This window comes from Astyanax mexicanus, chromosome 21 (assembly GCF_023375975.1).
Source record: "Astyanax mexicanus isolate ESR-SI-001 chromosome 21, AstMex3_surface, whole genome shotgun sequence".
Taxonomy (NCBI): Eukaryota; Metazoa; Chordata; class Actinopteri; order Characiformes; family Acestrorhamphidae; genus Astyanax; species Astyanax mexicanus.
In genome coordinates this window covers 42,652,657-42,674,145 of record NC_064428.1, presented here as the reverse complement: position 1 = coordinate 42,674,145, position 21,489 = coordinate 42,652,657, and the positions used below count along the sequence as shown (strand labels likewise).

The window sequence follows — 21,489 nt, the reverse complement described above, 5'->3', positions numbered from 1 at the left end:
CTCCAGCCCTTCAGATACTTTATCTTACGCTAATGCAGCTCTCGACACAATGCAACCCATAATGCACTGCAGCATTTCTCTTCATTAAAATGAATGCTTGGTTTCTTTGAAAATGAGCACCAGCAGAAGAACCGGCCTGAGATCTGCTGAGTTATTGGCTGAGATTATGAATCGATGGTGCAGGATTGGGCTGAATCTGGTAAAGGAACTGCAGGTGAACCTGATATTATACTCTGCAGCCGGGGCGCTGACACATGCAGCACTCGGCCCAGATATGAGCAAAGCTTCAGACCTAGATTTAATCCGGGGCAGTTTGAAACACCTGTTGTTTCCGACCTGGAAAAGACTGAATTATTTCTGCTATCTGAGCTCTGGATACAGATAAACCTGAAGCAGGTGGAACTGGAGGCGGAACTGGAGGTGGAACTGGGGGAACTGTAGGTGGAACTGGAGGTGAACTGGAGGTAGAACTGGGGGAACTGTAGGTGGAACTGGAGGTGGAACTGGAGGAGGAACTGAGGGGGAACTGGAGGTGGAACTAGAGGTGGAACTGGAGATGGAACTGGAGGTGAAACTTTAGGTAGAACTGGAGGTGGAACTGGAGGAGGAACTGAGGGGGAACTGGGGGTGAACTGGAGGTGGAACTGGGGGAACTGTAGGTGGAACTGGAGGAGGAACTGAGGGGGAACTGGAGGTGGAACTGGAGGTGAAACTGTAGGTGGAACTGGAGGTGAAACTTTAGGTGGAACTGGAGGTGGAACTGGAGGTGGAACTGGGGGAACTGGAGGTAGAACTGGAGGTGGAACTGGAGGAGGAACTGAGGGGGAACTGGGGGTGAACTGGAGGTGGAACTGGAGGTGGAACTGGGGGAACTGTAGGTGGAACTGTAGGTGGAACTGGAGGTGGAACTGGGGGAACTGGGGGTGGAACTGGAGGTGGACTGGAGGTGGAACTGGGGGTGGAACTGGGGGTGGAACTGGGGGAACTGGAGGTGGAACTGTAGGTGGAACTGGAAGTGGAACTTTAGGTGGAACTGGGGGTGAACTGGAGGTGGAACTGGAGGTGGGACTGGGGGAACTGGAGGTGGAATTGGAGGTGGAACTGTAGGTGGAACTAGAGCAGGAACTGAGGGGGAACTGGAGGTGGAACTGGAGGCGGAACTAGAGGAGGAACTGGAGGTGGAACTGGAGGTGGAACTGGGTGAATTGGAGGTGGAACTGGGGTGAACTGGAAGTGGAACGAGAGGAGGAACTGGAGGTGGAACTGGGGGTGAACTGGAGGTGGAACTGGAGGTGGGACTGGGGGAACTGGAGGTGGAATTGGAGGTGGAACTGTAGGTGGAACTGGAGGAGGAACTGAGGGAGAACTGGAGGTGGAACTGGAGGTGGAACTGGAGGAACTGGAGGTGGAACTGGAGGAGGAACTGAGGGGGAACTGGGGGTGAACTGGAGGTGGAACTGGGGGAACTGTAGGTGGAACTGGAGGTGCAACTGGAGGTGGAACTGGGGGAACTAGAGGTGGAACTGGAGGAGGAACTGATGGGGAACACGGGGTGAACTGGAGGTGGAACTGGAGATGGAACTAGAGGTGGAACTGGAGGAGGAACTGAGGGGGAACTGGAGGTGGAACTGGAGGTGGAACTAGAGGTGGAACTGGAGGAGGAACTGAGGGGGAACTGGAGGTGGAACTGGAGGTGGAACTGGGTGAATTGGAGGTGGAACTGGGGTGAACTGGAAGTGGAACGAGAGGAGGAACTGGAGGTGGAACTGGGGGTGAACTGGAGGTGGAACTGGAGGTGGGACTGGGGGAACTGGAGGTGGAATTGGAGGTGGAACTGTAGGTGGAACTGGAGGAGGAACTGAGGGAGAACTGGAGGTGGAACTGGAGGTGGAACTGTAGGTGGAACTGGAGGAGGAACTGAGGGAGAACTGGAGGTGGAACTGGAGGTGGAACTGGAGGTGAAACTGTAGGTGGAACTGGAGGTGAAACTTTAGGTGGAACTGGAGGTGGAACTGGAGGTGAAACTGGGGGAACTGTAGGTGGAACTGGAGGTGGAACTGGAGGTGGAACTGGGGGAACTGGAGGTGGAACTGGAGGTGGAACTGGAGGAGGAACTGAGGGGGAACTGGGGGTGAACTGGAGGTGGAACTGGGGGAACTGTAGGTGGAACTGGAGGTGGAACTGGGGGAACTAGAGGTGGAACTGGAGGTGGAACTGGAGGAGGAACTGATGGGGAACACGGGGTGAACTGGAGGTGGAACTGGAGGTGGAACTGGAGGTGGAACTAGAGGTGGAACTGGAGGAGGAACTGAGGGGGAACTGGAGGTGGAACTGGAGGTGGAACTGGAGGTGCAACTGTAGGTGGAACTGGAGGTGGAACTGGAGGTGAAACTTTAGGTGGAACTGGAGGTGGAAATGGAGGTGGAACTGGAGGTGAAACTTTAGGTGGAACTGGAGGTGCAACTGTAGGTGGAACTGGAGGTGGAACTGGGGCTGAACTGGAGGTGGAACTGGGGGTGGAACTGGAGGTGGAACTGTGGCTGAACTGGAGGTGGAACTGGGGGTGGAACTGGAGGTGGAACTGGGGGAACTGGAGGTGGAACTGGAGGTGGAACTGGGGCTGAACTGGAGGAGGAACTGAGGGGGAACTGGAGGTGGAACTTTAGGTGGAACTGGGGGTGAACTGGAGGTGGAACTGGGGCTGAACTGGAGGTGGAACTGGAGGTGGAACTGGAGGTGGAACTGGAGGTGGAACTGGGGCTGAACTGGAGGAGGAACTGAGAGGGAACTGGAGGTGGAACTTAAGGTGGAACTGGGAGTGAACTGGAGGTGGAACTAGAGGTAGAACTGTGCTGAAGACTCACCTCCACAGTAGCCTGGGTTCTGCTATCGATGTTCAGGACGGCTGTGGATCCGAGCGTTTGGTCTTCAGACTGAGAGAAATTCAGCCGAATGAACACAGGTAACAGCGTATCCCTCACACAGCTCTGAAACAACAGCAGAACAAAACCAAAAACACATGAAGAAGAACTGAGGTGGGTCTCCAACAGCGTCCAATCAGGAGAACCCAACCCTGCTGCTGCAGGAATCCCTCAACCAACAGGTTCAGATTTTAAGGTTTTCAGCAGAGGTTGGGATTAGAGTAGAGATTAGAGTTAAGATTAGAGTTGGGATTAGAGTTGGGATTAGGGTTGGAATTAGAGTTGGAATTAGAGTTGGGATTAAAGTTTGGGATTAGTGTTGGGATTAGAGTTGAAATTAGAGTTGGGATTAGAGTTAAGATTAGAGTTGGGATTAGAGTTGGGATTAGGGTTGGAATTAGAGTTGGAATTAGAGTTGGGATTAAAGTTTGGGATTAGTGTTGGGATTAGAGTTGAAATTAGAGTTGGGATTAGAGTTAAGATTAGAGTTGGGATTAGGGTTGGGATTAGAGTTGGGATTAGAGTTGGAATTAGAGTTGGGATTAGAGTTGGAATTAGAGTTAGAATTAGGATTGGGATTAGAGTTGGGATTAGGGTTGGAAGTAGGGGTTGGGATTTGAGTAGGGATTAGAGTAGGGATTAGAGTTGGGATTTGAGTAGGGATTAGAGTAGGGATTAGAGTTGGGCTTAGAGTTGGGATTAGAGTTGGGATTAAGGTTGGAAGTAGGGGTTGGGATTTGAGTAGGGATTAGAGTAGGGATTAGAGTTGGGATTTGAGTAGGGATTAGAGTAGGGATTAGAGTTGGGATTAGGATTGGGATAAGGACTGGGAGCTCCCATGTTAGATGTGAAGTGGTAATTACCTTCATGTACAGCGTTTGGTTGGAACAGTGCTGGTTTGAGCTCAGTAGCACGGACCTCAGGACACTCCTGGAGTTTTTATCGTCCAACTCAAAAAACGCTCGACTCCCGCCTCTCACGGCGTCGGCATTGAGCTCGAACGACACGTTCAGACCACCGCTGACCCCCCCTGTGAAGAAGATGACATTGTTTCTACTCAATGGTCTGAGGGTTTAATATCAGCGCACATTTACAGCTGGACTCCAGGTGAGCATACCTGTGCTGTGGGTGTTCTCAGTCACACTGAAGCAGATCTCCAGAGTCATAACCGGTATGAACTTTTCAGGTTTAATCCCACAGTCAAAATGATCCAGGTTAATTTCAGAGGGGGAGTAACTGAGCTGAGCAGAAACAGACAGAACTGGTCGAGCCCTGAAGGAACCGAACAGATCACAGGTTTAACCAGCAGGACTATAGAAAGCCCTTAAAGATCAGGTACAGTTATTATAATCACAGTCAGAGTAAACATGTCTGTATACAGTAATTTAACAGTGCATTAAATCTTTGTATAGGTTGTGTGGTTACTCGATAGTTAAAGCATTTGGATGTTTGTTTGTTCTATGTTGTGTAAAAGGTCTTACTTTAGCAGTATCATGGTTCCTCTCGCTCCTACGACCAGGTCTGTCAGTCTGTCTTCATTCAGGTCCATGGATCCGTCGATCGCCACACCGAACTGCTTCAGCTCTTCAGAGATGGTCCGAGCCAGAATTCTCTACATAAACACACTTTATTATCTGCTGCTGATCTTCAGGAAGATTTCTTTATTCACTATTATCTTTCAGCTCACAAACATCTCCTTTCATCTCTGTCTTCAGATACTCAACGTCCATCAGACGTCCCAATAATTCCCTCTGTCTTTTCCCCAAAGAATCATTATTAAACTGTTCCATTTCCCCCACTGTCCCCCACAGAAACCAGTGCAACTGATGGACAACTGTCCCACCCAGACAGACAGACAGACAGACAGAGCCTCTTATAAGGTGAAGGAAAAATCGATTGACTCTCAGGTTCATCACAATTCTCTCTATAAATAATTTGTATCAATTTACACAATTAAATATAAAAATGAAATGTGAAAAATGTACAATATGATAAACAGTAATGTTGAGTATTTTCTTAATTTCTTAATAAAGTGATTTCAGGGTTACCTGGCTGTATTTGGGACGTACGCCCTGTGATTGGTTACCGAGGTAAATGTAGACGGCTCCTCTACCGTCGTCCTCCAGCGGAGCTCCAACAGCCACATCCTGCAGCTCGTCTCCATTCAGATCTGCTACAGATGTTACAGAAGCTGCAAACTGACCCAGAACGTTCTCAGACACCTTCTGCACCTCCTCCAGCATCATCTACACACACACAGCAGACCACACCTCATCAGATTACATTAGATTATGGGTTTAATTAACTGGATTATGTTATAATAGCTAATCACAAGGGGGCGGGGTTTACCTGATCTGTGATTCTGTAGACGTACATCCTGCCCTCGCTCTGGGGCTGAGCCTGGTAGTACTGAGGAGCTCCAATCACAAGAAAGTCTGCAGCACCATCAACGTCAACGTCCAGCAAACACAGAGATGCTCCGAAATACGAGCCGACCTGCAGAGACGTTAATCCAGACTGATTAATCATTTATTTATTAACCCTAAACCAATTAAAACACCTGAAGAACTATAATAAAATATCAGATTTATTACAGACCTGTTCTCCAGTGATGCTGGTTTGAACACTCCAGGTCTCTTTATGCTTTATGAAGAAAATCACCCGACCCGTGTGATTGGCTCTCGGAGCCCCAGAAAACAAAAGTGAAACTCCTCCCCTCTGCCCCCCCACTACAGAGTAACCTAAACACAACAGAAACATGTACAACAGTATTATTCACCCAGACAGAAACTGAGATGCTGGTGCTGTTGTTCTCCCTCAGGTGTGTGGAGGGTGGAGTGGGTGGATGCTGGAGTTTCAGGGTGTCTCCTATCAGATATTAAAATATTAATTCAATATACCCAGGTATGAATCCATGTACAAGTCATTATCCATCCCGGGGTCTTTGATCTCCTCCTCCGTGGCTCCGGTTCCAGATCCCAGAACTTCGTACAGTGATCCACGCCAGTCATTTGATCCAACAGCACCCAAGACCAGAGTTTCCTGAAACCCAGAGCAGGTCAGAAACAGTCTGTTTAGATTCATTATGGTTGTATATGAATCTTACTATAACCTGGTGGAAGTTGTTCAGAAGTTGGAAGTGCATTTAAATCGCTCCTCTGCCCCCTGCTGGAAAAAACTAAAACTACTATAAAACAGAAGAAGGTAAGTCTGCTCTACAAACTATAAAGCAGGAAAAGACGTTTACCATCAGAATAATTTAAATCACTTTTTTACCTCGATGTAAACAGCGCTGAATCCACTTTGAGATAACTCCTTCGTCCGTTTCCTGTTTAAAACCCCACCTGAACACAGAAAAACACATGAATAATAAAGACCTTTTTTATGTCTGTGAAACGCTACACTACATTCACACAACAGGAAGAGTGACTCAAATCAGATTTAAATTTTAATCTGTTCACACTCCTTTTAAGGTGCTCTGTATCTGATACTGGTCTGAACCCTTCCTGCCCCTTAACTATCTTCACATATGCACTAAAGAGCAACACTTCACATTAAGTTTCAAGCAGAGAAAGACTTATCACCAATGAGTTCCAGCTCACTGTAAGAAGAACATGATATATTGGTGATGGCCTTTGGGTTTTTTAAAATCAGTTTGCAAATATTTATAAGTTGGTTTCCTCAATATCCCACCACTAAAACCCTCCCCTCACTGTACAGTATTTTTTACTGTATTTGGTTCATACAGGTAATACACCAGTGTCACATATGACAAAAAAGATTAAACTTGGGTCAGTTTTACCTGCTGTGTGAAAACATTCCTACACATTTAGAGCACATTTCAGTCCACATTACACTTTATTATATTTCTACTTCTTCTGGTACCTTCAATAGTGTAGATCTTATTTTGCAGGTTGAAGAGAAGTCCATCCAGTCCTCCGTAATCCTGAATCATGAATGTGTTTTTGTCTTTGGGATCTGAGGCAAAAACCTTGAGGTTGTTTAAATTTAGATTCCCCACCTGATACAAACAGATTTATATCAGAGTTAGAAACTGGTTCATGGGAAAAATGAAGAAGATCTAAACAATAAAAGCATCTGTTTCTGATCTATTGTTCAACAGTTTCTGAAACTCGTCTATGGTTAGTATAAGGTGTAGTTACTACGATCTGAGGATCATCAATTAAATCCCAGGTCATTCAGCTTCTCCATCAGCAGCCGGAGTCTGAGAGAGAGAGAGTACAGTAGGGGGCGATCTTTCCACTCATAACTCTCATTGTGATTGGTTGGTACAGGTGTCTGTTACCTGATGTATCAGAGCTGGGGATTCTGCACACTGTGATGCTGCACTGATTGGTAGCATATGGAAAAGAGGCGGAGCCTGACTTCATGTGTATAGTCTTAGGAGCATATAACTGGAATTTACCTCAGTTCTTCAGTCATGTGACCAAGTTTGGTGCTACACTTTTAGGATTATTTCTCACAGCTGAATGTGTATCCTATGGAAAGGTGTTACTGAGGTGAGCCACTCAGTACACCTTTAGTTAGTTGGAGTGTTTTATTAATGCCGTGTTTTAGTGAACTCACCCCGATAACAAAGCGTAAGATACGCTGATCTTCACATCTCTTTATAACATTTTGAGTGTTAAAATCAGTTGGAGTTCCATCTGTGATGATGACCAGAGCCTTCGTAGCATCGGGATCTGCCCCACTGGACACATTATTGAAATGACTGACTCTACAAAAACAAACAACACAAAAAAACTACGCTTAGTTCTTTCACTCTACTGACCGTACTGACTGAGTGATGGTAATGGAGGTAATGACGGTAGTGACGGTAGTGACAGTAGTGATGGTACTGGAGGTAATGACGGTAGTGACAGTAGTGACAGTAGTGAAGGTACTGGAGATTATGACGGTAGTGACAGTAGTGAGGGTACTGGAGTTAATGATGGTAGGGACGGTAGTGACAGTAGTGATGGTACTGGAGGTAGTAAAGGTAGTGATGGTAGTGACAGTAGTGAGGGTACTGGAGTTAATGACGGTAGTGACAGTAGTGATGGTACTGGAGGTATTGACGGTAGTGACACTAGTGACAGTAGTGATGGTACTGGAATTAATGACGGTAGTGACAGTAGTGATGGTACTGGAGGTAATGACGGTAGTGACAGTAGTGACAGTAGTGATGGTACTGGAGTTAATGACGGTAGTGACGGTAGTTACAGTAGTGATGGTACTGGAGGTAGTAACGGTAGTGACGGTAGTGACAGTAGTGATGGTACTGGAGGTAATGACGGTAGTGACGGTAGTGATGGTACTGGAGGTAGTAACGTTAGTGACAGTAGTGATGGTACTGGAGATTATGACAGTAGTGACAGTAGTGAGGGTACTGGACTTAATGACGGTAGTGACGGTAGTGACAGTAGTGATGGTACTGGAGGTAATGACGGTAGTGACAGTAGTGAGGGTACTGGAGGTAATGACGGTAGTGACAGTAGTGATGGTACTGGATATTATGACAGTAGTGACAGTAGTGAGGGTACTGGAGTTAATGACGGTAGGGACGGTAGTGACAGTAGTGATGGTACTGGAGGTAATGACGGTAGTAACAGTAGTGACAGTAGTGATGGTACTGGAGGTAATGACGGTAGTGACGGTAGTGACAGTAGTGATGGTACTGGAGATAATGACGGTAGGGACAGTAGTGACAGTAGTGATGGTACTGGAGGTAGTAAAGGTAGTGACGGTAGTGAGGGTACTGGAGGTAATGACGGTAGTGACGGTAGTGACAGTAGTGATGGTACTGGAGGTAATGACGGTAGGGACAGTAGTGACAGTAGTGATGGTACTGGAGTTAATGACGGTAGTGACAGTAGTGACAGTAGTGATGGTACTGGAGGTAGTAACGGTAGTGACAGTAGTGATGGTACTGGAGGTAATGACGGTAGTGACGGTTGTGACAGTAGTGATGGTACTGGAGTTAATGACGGTAGTGACAGTAGTGACAGTAGTGATGGTACTGGATGTAATGATGGTAATGACGTTAGTGACAGTAGTGATGGTACTGGAGGTAGTAACGTTAGTGACAGTAGTGATGGTACTGGAGGTAATGACATTGTTCTCTGTTGAATTAGGAGTCCACACCATTAGTAAAGTGCAGATTAGGATTACTCACAGGACGTAGTCGATGGCTCGGTGGGTGTTGGTGAGATGCTGCATGTGCTGCTCGTTATCCAGCTTCTGCTTAGCCGTTTTCTCCATGTAGTCTTTAAAGGTGAAAACAGTGCGATGATCCCCAGAAAACTGAACGGCAGCAAACTAAACCCAAACATAACAGAACCATCAGAACCAGTAGAACAATCAGAACCATCAGAATCATCAGAACCAGTAGAACAATCAGAACCATCAGAACATTTCAACAGCAGATCTAGCACAGAATACATCTGTCTGTACTGACAGCAGTGTTCAGAGAGTGTTCAGTTTATTAGCTGATCTGAGAGCACTGACTCTACTGACATCATTAACTGTATAAACAGTAGAAATTCTATATACTGATGTTATTGACAGGACTTTTAATAATTTCTACATTCATAGTACTGACATTAACACAACAGTTACAAAATACAGGGTACGGTTTAGCATAATGTAGGCCAGTGTAGAACTTTGTAAGACAGTGTAGAACTGTGCAGGACAGTCTAGGATAGTGTAGGACTGTGTACGACAGTGTAGGACAGTGTAGGACAGGGTAGGAAAGTGTAGGACAGGGTACGACAGTGTAGGACAGTGTAGGACAGGGTACGACAGTGTAGGACAGTGTAGGATAGGGTAGGATAGTGAAGGATAGTGTAGGACAGTGTAGGACAGGGTAGGACAGGGTAGGATAGTGTATGACAATGTAGGATAGGGTAGGATAGTTTAGGACAGGGACAGATAGTGTAGAATAGTTTAGGATAGTGTAGGACAATGTAGGACAGGGTAGGATAGTGTACAATACTGAAGGATAGTGTAGGACTGTGTAGGACAGGGTAGAATAGTGTAGGACAGGGTAGGATTTTTTTTTGTAGTATAGTGTAGGACTGTGCAGGACAGGGTAGGATAGTGTAGGACTGTGCAGGACAGGGTAGGATAGTGTAGGACTGTGCAGGACAGTGTAAAATAGTGTAGGACTGTGCAGGACAGGGTAGGATAGTGTGGTATAGTGTAGGACTGTGCAGGACAGGGTAAGATAGTGTAGGACTGTGTAGGATAATGTAGGACAGGGTAGGATAGTGTAGGACTGTGCAGGACAGGGTAGGATAGTGTAGGACTGTGTAGGATAATGTAGGACAGGGTAGGATAGTGTAGGATAGTGTAGGACTGTGCAGGAGAGGGTAGGATAGTGTAGGACAGTGTAGGAATGTGCAGGACAGGGTAGGATAGTGTAGGACTGTGCAGGACAGGGTAGGATAGTGTAGGACTGTGCAGGACAGGGTAGGATAGTGTAGGACTGTGCAGGATAATGTAGGACAGGGTAGGATAGTGTAGGACTGTGCAGGACAGGGTAGGATAGTGTAGGACTGTGCAGGACAGGGTAGGATAGTGTAGGACTGTGCAGGACAGGGTAGGATAGTGTAGGGTAGTGTGGGACTGTGCAGGACAGGGTAAATTAGTGTAGGACTGTTTAGGACAGGGTAGGATAGTGGAGAACTGTGCAGGACAGGGTAGGATAGTGTAGGACTGTGTAGGACAGGGTAGGATAGTGTAGGACTGTGCAGGACAGGGTAGGATAGTGTAGGACTGTGCAGGACAGGGTAGGATAGTGTAGGGTAGTGTGGGACTGTGCAGGACAGGGTAAATTAGTGTAGGACTGTTTAGGACAGGGTAGGATAGTGGAGAACTGTGCAGGACAGGGTAGGATAGTGTAGGACTGTGTAGGACAGGGTAGGATAGTGTAGGACTGTGCAGGACAGGGTAGGATAGTTTAGGATACTGTAGGACAGTGTAGGATAGTGTAGGACTGTGCAGGACAGGGTAGGACTGTGCAGGACAGGGTAGGATATTGCAGGACTGTCATGCGAATAAGTTAATAACTAGTTCAGCAGACTGATATGAGCAATAGTGAAAAGTTGTCAATGAAAATGTCTCTTAAATTGAGAGAGACGAATCAGAGAGTACAGACCGTAATGGTGGAGTTTTGAAGTTGTGTAATAATATCCCATATGAACTTTTTATTCAAGTTAAAATCAGATGACTTCATGCTGGAGGAGCCGTCGAATAGGAAGACCAGGTTAACCGGACCTTTTGTGCACTCTGCAGAAAAACAAAAAAACTTTTAAATATGCAAATCTGATAATTATCATTAGAAAAATGCTGTAAAGAACATATCTGGATATTCTATACTTCAGGAAGGTTCAGTTCTGGTCCTGGAGATCTAGAACCTTGGAGAGTTCAGACCCAGCACTCCTCACAATAATATTTAGAGTCTCCTGAAGACCTTCATTACCTGGATCAGGTGTGTTGGATTGGGGTTGAAGGTAAACTCCACAGAGTGGTAGATTTCCAGGACCAGAGTTGTTGAGGTAAATTTGAATAAATACTTTCTACATTTTTGGTCTATAAAGTTAAGTAACTAAAACTTTTGAGTTGAAACACAAACTGAGGCATTCACTGGTCATAGTTCAGCGATCATCAACCTGTGTAAGAACTAGTTTTAGCAAAGCCACCTATAATTGATTCCATAATACAACAAAAAGATGATGATAGTCCAGTCATTGCCCAGACCCTACTGTCCCTCCACTGTCTCCTATAAAGGCATAATTTCTGCATTTGATTTTATTTCACATTTAGCTTCTATTGGACATGACAAAAGTAACAATTATTCCCTCATTATAATGGCCCGTTGTAACTTTTGAACAGTATTTGAAAACTTCCAGAGATTACATTACATTACATTTGGCAGACGCTTTTGTCCAAAGCGACTTACAATAGTGAATTACATAAGTAATAGAATTAAATAAAGGTAAAAACATCTTTATATAGGGCCTAAAGGAGGTCAAAGGGAAATAATAGGATAGATGAGTGAAGGAGGGGAAGAAGGAAATGGGGTTAGAAGTAGTTAGTGTGTTAGAGGTGTTAGGAGAGTAAGTGCTCTTTGAAGAGCTCTGTCTTCAGGAGGTTATTAAAGATAGTGAGAGATTCTCCTGATCTGGTAGTGGAAGGTAGTTTGTTCCACCATTGGGGAACTCTGTATGAGAACAGTCTGGATTGCTTTGTGTGAATGTTTGTTTGGCAAAGTGAGGCGACGTTCTTTGGAGGAGCGCAGCGGCTGGGAGGTAGTGTAAGCCTTCAGGAGTGAGTGCAGGTAGGAAGCAGCTGTTCAGTCAACCTTGTAGGTGATTTAAGATCAGACATACTGCTGCATTCTGGATCATCTGGAGTGGTTTTACTACACAGGCCAGGAGGCCAGTTAGCAGGGCATTGCAGTAGTCGAGTCGTGCAATGACGACTGCTTGTACCAGGAGTTGGGTGGCCTATTGCGTCAGAAACTGTCAAATTTGTCTGATGTTATAAAGCGTGAAGCGGCAGGATCAAGCAACTGAGGCCACATGGTGCGTGAAGGAGAGCTGGTCATCAACCATAACACCCAGGTTCCTAGCAACCTTTGTCAGTGAGAGAGAGAGTTGATGCTTATAGAGAAGTTGTGTTGAAAAGATGGTTTTGCTGGTATAACCAAAAGTTCAGTCTTTGAGAGGTTAAATTGAAGGTGATGCTCCTTCATCCATGAGGATATGTCAGAGAGACACTGCGAAATCAACGCTTCAGTCACAGTCAACAGAGCCGTCTCGGAGTGTGCTTTTTTGAAACCAGATTGGTTCTGGCCCAGAAGGAAACTGCTCTTTCTAGTGTTTTAGAGAGAAAGGGTAGTAGTGAGACCGGTCTGTAGTTATCAACCTGGGTGAGGTTAGTCATCCAGAAGATGCCTAGTGTGGATTCTACCTCCCATTCAAGAACGTTGTTGTCCAGGTGATTAGCTTGGGTTATCTGATCCATAAATGTTGATGTCCTACCTGCATTACTGATGTTACCTTATTCTGAATACTTGTGACTTTTCAATGCAGTATGTGTAATCATGTACTGGGGATGTTCCTTAACAGTAAAGTGAAACAAGCTCCTGTATTGCTTTTTACTCCAAAAAAATACAGATTCTATCCCACCTGATACCATTTCACTGAGCATTTGATCAACTCGACCTTAATTTCTCACATTACTATAGCTACTACTTAAAGTGTCCATTTAGAAAACAGAATATAATAATCTTCCTTGTCTAATAACAGCTACTTTAATGCAATAAGCTTGATATAACATTTTCCCTTCAATAGCAACAGTTGATCAGCTGAGGGATGGAGAGTAAAAAATGAGATCACATTATGAACAGTATCACCTTTCATATTCATTCACCTCAGAAGAGGACTGGTGAAAATCTGAATTGAAAACTTTTGTTGGACAGTTTGAATACAGTACAATGCCATTTGGTCTAACAAACGTGCCTGTATCCTATGTATATATGAACATTATATAATGCTTTATATAGATTTACATTGGGAAATATAGACTAAAATGAAGTATGTCTGTAAAATTAATGTGAGAAGGGAGGCGTGGCATTATGGTCTGAGATGCTGGAGCTCTACAACTCAGAAATCCCATAATGCATCACATCATTAAAAAGAGGGGAAAGAACTGATTAGTGGTACCTTGAACGCCAATGTTGTTCTTGCTGGTGGTTTGCAGTTTGCTGTTAAAATTGTAGCAGATTCCGCTCAGATATGAGTTTCCATCACAGTCTCGAGTAACACTGGGACTGCAGCTCTAAATCACAACAACAAGAACGGAACAGGTCCAAACACAGTTAGCATGAATGATGGAAATCGGAAAATTCTGTTTTTTTTTTTGTGGGTTTGTCAAAGTATAGCATTATATTACATGAAAATGTAAATGCATTCACAGTTTAGAGTGGTAGTATCAGTTCTGCTTCAGGAGAACCATTGCCCTGTGTTCTGCATTGTAAACATTTAAAGGTATTTTCCCAAACAGAAAGCCTAGTTTTGGACTACACAGCATTTTGAATAGAGATTCTCCACTGAAAGAAAAAAATAGAGTATGTCTGGGCTTCATTATTGTCTACAAAACATTCTCTTATAGTTCTAATCTGAAGCTTACGGTCAGGACTGGAGAAGGGGTGGAGCTCGCTGCCAAGGACATCCCAAAGAACCGGGCATCCTCAGAATCTGTGGATCAATAGAAATGATTAGACTGATTGAATTGATTAGAATGTTGGGAGTAGAGGCAGGTGAGGGTACAGCACTGGGTTTCAGTAGTAAACACTGTAGGTACAGTAGGTAAGGAGGTGATGGAGGTGTTGGTACCTTGCCGGTTCAGTTGAGTGCAGTTAACTGTATTTACTGCACAGCTGTACACTGCTCCTGACTGGTTTGAGGTTAACGGAGCGCTAACGAGAATTCTGCCAAACAGACAAACCAATTAATTAATTAACAATTATATCAATGATCTTATTAACATATCATACAATAAATATACTGCCATATACTGATGGCTAATTACAGTAAGAGGAAACTCACTGTTTGTGTGAATCTGACTGATATTGAAGAACCTGGTAACCAAAGAAATCCTTCTGACTCCCGGAGAAGATCTCTGGATCTGTGACGTCCATGTTAAAACCATCTGACAATGATAGAGCTGAACACACACACAAAAACACTATTAATATCCATAAATATTACAAAATCCCTGCTTCTCCATCAGCAGCCAGAGTCTGAGAAAGAGAGTAGTGTAGGGGATGCTTTCTCTCCTCATCTCTATCATTGTGATGCTGGTTGGTACAGGTGTCTGTAAGCTGATGTATCAAAGCTGGGTATGTGGCGTTTTCCTCTCAGTGCACTGTGATGCTGCACTGGTTGGTAGCAGTTAGAAAAGAGGCAGAGTCTGACGTACTCTGGAGTAGGTGTGTCCTCGTAATCTTAGTATTGGAAGCAATACAGTGATAAAGTCCTAGTGAGTGGAGTAAACTGGGTAAAAATAAAACAAAAATACAAAAAAAACTAAATTAAATTATTTTTAAACATTTTCAGTTTACTGCCATAGCAGATTTGCAACTAAAAACACAAGATCTATACATTCATGCAACTGTAGCAGAAAACCGGTAGGTGTATCTGTTTTTCTGACACCAGAAGAGGAACAAAATGTGCAAGTAAGAGTTTTATTTCAGTTCTTCAAAGACCTGCAGGTCTAACAGTGAGTCCCTCTGCTGCTCACCAGGAGCATCACTGATACACTGCCAGACAGATATCCGTGTAATGTGGGAAGTCAAATGAATTAATAACTAAATCTTTTAAAAAAGTACAAAAATATTGATTTGCTTACTTTGACACACACTTTGATTCTCAAAAACACCACTAGCAACTGTTCAGGAGAATCAAAACCACAGGAATGTCAGGTTGGTAGCAGGAAGGAGACATGGAGAGGGGACACAATTGTGAGAGTTCATTCAAAATAGACAAAAACAAAAAAAAACAAGGAACCAAAAACTGAAATAATAAAGAAATCAGGGGAACATAGAGACAGTAAACAAAATAGGAACACGAGGCCTGACTGACAGTGGGATGTACAATCACAGACTGGGGACACAGATACAAACGGGACTAATTATACACACCGGACATGGGCAGGAAACAGACAACACCTGGGATCGGGTAACATGGGGGCGGGGCTACAAACAAACCAGTGAGCAAACTGAGGACAAGGGAGGAGACACAGGATAAATACAGGGCATGTGCAGAGGAGGGTCAGTAAACACAGAGACAGAGACCAGAGGGACACAAAACAGGACAAGAAACCAGAACTTGCCCTTTTGTAAAATCTGGAAGTCACTCCTATTTCAGTTCTTAAACACCTCGTCACTCAGAAACACTCCTTATAAACCCAACAGTAAAACAGCCGAGAAGAAGCAGAACTGATTCAATGATCTAGAAAGTTCTCAGCCATGTAGGATCAGCTGATGAAGCTCATATTTAAAAGCTGTTTCTGATCGGTTTGGATCTTCATGGTGAAGAACATCAGAAATCCAACTGAAAAGATACTGACTGATATAAACTGATAAAAACTAATATAAACTGATCGAACTATTAATTAATAATATAGATCATTAGAATAACAGAAGATATTGAATAATTCATATTATATACTGAATACATTTTATAAAAATAATAATAATACATAGTGGTCTCTGAGTAGTAAATCTTAAGATTAATCCATTTGTGTCCAAATATGTAGTAATTTATTACTAATAATGAGGAACAATTTAATATTTTTGAGTATTCTAGAGTTTTGATCGGTATTTTTATTCCTGTATGAGAAAATCTATACATGTAAAATGCTGAATTACAGAAAATAATATTATTAAACAGACTGTATGTTTTAGTGGGGTTGGTTGGTTAATATTAAAGTTTAAATGAAATGTAATTAATAATCCGTAATGATGTTTTGGGTTAGACTGCAGAAGATGAGAACTTCACTTCTGTAGATTAGACTCTGATAACGACTGTGTGGTTAAACATGGTGTGGTGCACTTCACTTATTTACAGCAACTTTTACCCACACACTCACACACACACACACACACACACACACACTCACACACACACACACACACAAATAGTCTCACTCACACACACACACACACACACACACATACTCACACTCTCACTCACACACACACACACACAAATAGTCTCACTCACACACACACACACACACAAATAGTCTCACTCACACACACACATACACACAAAAATACTCTGACACTCTCATTCACACACACACACACTTATACACACCCAAATATGGTGTATAAAGATCTATCACAGTGTTACAGTGTATTCTCTACATTTAGTTAATTTAGTGACTGAGCGACTGAACAACTTCATTACATCATGTCATCATCAGTTACATGTGTGGACTCTCTCTATACTTCACACTGATTGCTTTGTATAATGTTGTCAGTTCAGTAAGTAGGTTTTCTACGGGTGTTGTGCAGAATTGTGTCTCTGCCTGAATTCGTCTCTATTCTTGGAGTGCAGGTTTGTCCTGCAGCAGAATGAGTAACAGATTCCCCTCAGATTCCATTTTATAAGTGTTTAAAAATAAGAGTTAATCTACAGTTACAGTAGATACAGAATCACCAGCACTGTAATCTGTTGTATCCGTACTGCTCTGTAATTAATCTACAGTTACAGTAGATACAGAATCACCAGCACTGTAATCTGTTGTACCCATACTGCTCTGTAATTAATCTACAGTTACAGTAGATACAGAATCACCAGCACTGTAATCTGTTGTACCCGTACTGCTCTGTAATTAATCTACAGTTACAGTAGATACAGAATCACCAGCACTGTAATCTGTTGTACCCATACTGCTCTGTAATTAATCTACAGTTACAGTAGATACAGAATCACCAGCACTGTAATCTGTTGTACCCGTACTGCTCTGTAATTAATCTACAGTTACAGTAGATACAGAATCACCAGCACTGTAATCTGTTGTACCCGTACTGCTCTGTAATTAATCTACAGTTACAGTAGATACAGAATCACCAGCACTGTAATCTGTTGTACCCGTACTGCTCTGTAATTAATCTACAGTTACAGTAGATACAGAATCACCAGCACTGTAATCTGTTGTACCCATACTGCTCTGTAATTAATCTACAGTTACAGTAGATACAGAATCACCAGCACCGTAATCTGTTGTACCCGTACTGCTCTGTAATTAATCTACAGTTACAGTAGATACAGAATCACCAGCACTGTAATCTGTTGTACCCGTACTGCTCTGTAATTAATCTACAGTTACAGTAGATACAGAATCACCAGCACTGTAATCTGTTGTACCCGTACTGCTCTGTAATTAATCTACAGTTACAGTAGATACAGAATCACCAGCACCGTAATCTGTTGTACCCGTACTGCTCTGTAATTAATCTACAGTTACAGTAGATACAGAATCACCAGCACCGTAATCTGTTGTACCCGTACTGCTCTGTAATTAATCTACAGTTACAGTAGATACAGAATCACCAGCACCGTAATCTGTTGTACCCGTACTGCTCTGTAATTAATCTACAGTTACAGTAGACACAGAATCACCAGCACCGTAATCTGTTGTACCCGTACTGCTCTGTAATTATTCTACAGTTACAGTAGATAAAGAAACACCAGCACTGTAATCTGTTGTACCCGTACTGCTCTGTAATTAATCTACAGTTACAGTAGATACAGAATCACCAGCACTGTAATCTGTTGTACCCATACTGCTCTGTAATTATTCTACAGTTACAGTAGATAAAGAAACACCAGCACTGTAATCTGTTGTACCCGTACTGCTCTGTAATTAATCTACAGTTACAGTAGATACAGAATCACCAGCACTGTAATCTGTTGTACCCATACTGCTCTGTAATTAATCTACAGTCAGTGTTGGGAAGGTTACTTTTAAAATGTAATCCCTTACAGATTACTGATTACATCACTCAAAATGTAATTTGTAACGTAATCAGTTACATTACTTCAAGTGAGTAACGTAATCTGATTACTTTGGATTACTTTAAATATTGTCATTTTTTTAAGCCTGAATGAATGTAACAAATAGATAAACAAATAAAACAGCCTTTTCAGTCACTCTATAAAAATACTTATGAAACCATTTCATCAAACAATTTTATAAAACACTTCTATAAATTGATAATAAAACAATTTAAAACCAAACAATGTAACAACAACTGTAAGCTATCTATTTGCAGGTTTGCCTCCAGTGTAATTTTGACAACAAATTGTGATTTAGTCTTAGTCATAGTCTTGTGACGAAAATAGTATTTAGTTTTAGTCACAATTTAGTCATCTGAAATGTTTTTAGTTTTAGTCGACTTAATGTCATAAGAATATAGTCGACTAAAATTACAGTAAATTTAGTCGACTAAAATGTAAAGGGTGTAAATGTAAATGCTTTTTCATCAGTTCCCTTGAATTATTAACTCTACACTTATATGAAATGAAACGTTTAATAACCACTTGAGTAATATTGTTAATGTTTGAAAGTGAAATATATTTATATATGATTTAATGTATATTATTATTATTATTATTGTAGGTGTGTGACTATACATATTTTACATTTAAAATTTTGCTCTAGAAATCAGGTCATAAAACATCTGAATAGTTAAATTATAGTTTGAACAGAGCTGTAGATGCAAAAACAGCTTTTAAATGATCTAGTTTTATCTCCAGCACATCTACTGGAGCTACAGTCTATAAATGAGATCAAAAACACACCTTCACACACTGTCCTGTAGAGATGCTCTCAGGATGTACAGAGAGACTTCATGAGTTAAAGTGAGAAACTGATGAGAAAGTGCTGTAAGGAACTTTACACAGACTTTTGGGTTCATAGATTCACTTATTTTATTGTTTTATTTTGGTTATATTATTGAGTTCCTTTCTGACCTGCTGCTGATTTAACACTAGCTATATCTTTCCCACTGTGAGACTAAACAGATGATCTGATCTTAATGAGTTAGGGTTCTGTATCAGTTCTGTGTTTTAGTGCACTGCCGAGTTAAACACATCAGCTCATGAAATAACATCAGTATTAAAACGCGGATCTCTGCATGGAGATCTGTGTGACTCTGGTCTGCAGAAGCTGAAAGATTAGTGGTGTTTTACCGGAGATGGAGTCGCTCCACGCGGTTTACACGTTATCTTGTTTTTCGCGACGTCAAAAGAGAAATATATCGCCTCTCCCCTCTCTCTCTCTCTCTCTCTCTCTCTCTCTCTCCCTGCTGAACACTGGGGAGTTAACTTCCAGTCGAGCTCCGTATCGACAGTTTAATTCCGCGCGGCGCTGCTGCAGGAGAGGCGGGTACTCCACCTTCGCTAAAGTAGCAGTGATTGGATCTCTTCCTAACTGGTCCCTACCTTTCACAGACCTAAATCAGTCTGATTGGATTTCGTCCCTGCCAAACATTTTCGTCTCGTTTTTATTCGTTGACCAAAATGTCAGTTAATTTCGTCTCGTTGTGTGTGCGGAGCCGCTGTGAGCCGCTGCCCCTCCTTCCCTGTCATATCAGAGCGTATTCACCGCAAAATGTTATTTGCGTTTTGTCAGTGTTGGATTGGAAGAGCAAAAATAGGAAAGTACCGCAATGTAACCCTTTTATTTTAGCAGAGTAACTGTAATCTGATTACCACTTACTGAAGCAGTAACTGTAACGGATTACAGTTACTTATAATTTGTAATCTGATTACGTAACGCCGTTACATGTAATCCGTTACTTCCCAACACTGTCTACAGTTACAGTAGATACAGAATCACCAGCACTGTAATCTGTTGTACCCATACTGCTCTGTAATTAATCTACAGTTACAGTAGATACAGAATCACCAGCACTGTAATCTGTTGTACCCATACTGCTCTGTAATTAATCTACAGTTACAGTAGATACAGAATCACCAGCACCGTAATCTGTTGTACCCGTACTGCTCTGTAATTAATCTACAGTTACAGTAGATACAGAATCACCAGCACTGTAATCTGTTGTACACGTACTGCTCTGTAATTAATCTACAGTTACAGTAGATACAGAATCACCAGCACTGTAATCTGTTGTACCCATACTGCTCTGTAATTAATCTACAGTTACAGTAGATACAGAATCACCAGCACTGTAATCTGTTGTACCCATACTGCTCTGTAATTAATCTACAGTTACAGTAGGTACAGAATCACCAGCACTGTAATCTGTTGTACCCATACTGCTCTGTAATTAATCTACAGTTACAGTAGATACAGAATCACCAGCACCGTAATCTGTTGTACCCATACTGCTCTGTAATTAATCTACAGTTACAGTAGATACAGAATCACCAGCACTGTAATCTGTTGTACCCGTACTGCTCTGTAATTAATCTACAGTTACAGTAGATACAGAATCACCAGCACTGTAATCTGTTGTACCCGTACTGCTCTGTAATTAATCTACAGTTACAGTAGATACAGAATCACCAGCACTGTAATCTGTTGTACCCATACTGCTCTGTAATTAATCTACAGTTACAGTAGGTACAGAATCACCAGCACTGTAATCTGTTGTACCCATAATGCTGTGTGATCCTCCTGTACATCAGCATGGATTTTAGCAAAACACCTCTTCTTTTAATTCTTCTATTGTTTAATAGAAGTGATTCAACTGACTATTTAACTCTTTCTTATCTTTGGGTTCCTCTGACTAAGTCTTGTTTCCTCCTATGGTTTCTTCCTCTTAATGTAAGCAAGTTTTCTCCTCGCACAAGTGTGGTGCTGCTCATTCGAGGCGTAGACCTGTTTTTTTGTAAAGCTCCTTTCTGACAACTTTTAAATAAAATTAAATTTAATACATTTCCTGTAATCAATCTGAATCTAGTTAGAATAAAGTGTTTCACACTGTAAACCAACTGGATCATGATTCAGCTGATTCAGACCC

The 21,489-nt window shown here is 42.5% G+C and overlaps 1 protein-coding gene across 2 annotated transcripts in view; it reads right to left on the bottom strand.

The window, feature by feature from the left end:
* LOC125785590 (integrin alpha-X-like) overlaps positions 1-21,489 on the bottom strand; it is an 87,025-nt gene that overhangs the window by 64,582 nt on the left and 954 nt on the right. For both annotated transcript variants that reach the window (XM_049469454.1, XM_049469453.1), the window contains exons 2-18: positions 14,537-14,654; positions 14,324-14,418; positions 14,118-14,185; positions 13,652-13,766; positions 11,080-11,210; positions 9,097-9,239; positions 7,509-7,659; positions 6,807-6,942; positions 6,198-6,265; positions 5,822-5,963; positions 5,520-5,662; positions 5,271-5,417; positions 4,970-5,167; positions 4,403-4,533; positions 4,039-4,193; positions 3,785-3,951; positions 2,865-2,987 (exon numbers count right to left, since the gene is read on the bottom strand). In XM_049469454.1, the coding sequence (XP_049325411.1) occupies positions 2,865-2,987; positions 3,785-3,951; positions 4,039-4,193; positions 4,403-4,533; positions 4,970-5,167; positions 5,271-5,417; positions 5,520-5,662; positions 5,822-5,963; positions 6,198-6,265; positions 6,807-6,942; positions 7,509-7,659; positions 9,097-9,239; positions 11,080-11,210; positions 13,652-13,766; positions 14,118-14,185; positions 14,324-14,418; positions 14,537-14,654 (2,231 nt within the window). The remainder of the gene's footprint in view (positions 1-2,864; positions 2,988-3,784; positions 3,952-4,038; positions 4,194-4,402; positions 4,534-4,969; positions 5,168-5,270; positions 5,418-5,519; positions 5,663-5,821; positions 5,964-6,197; positions 6,266-6,806; positions 6,943-7,508; positions 7,660-9,096; positions 9,240-11,079; positions 11,211-13,651; positions 13,767-14,117; positions 14,186-14,323; positions 14,419-14,536; positions 14,655-21,489) is intronic.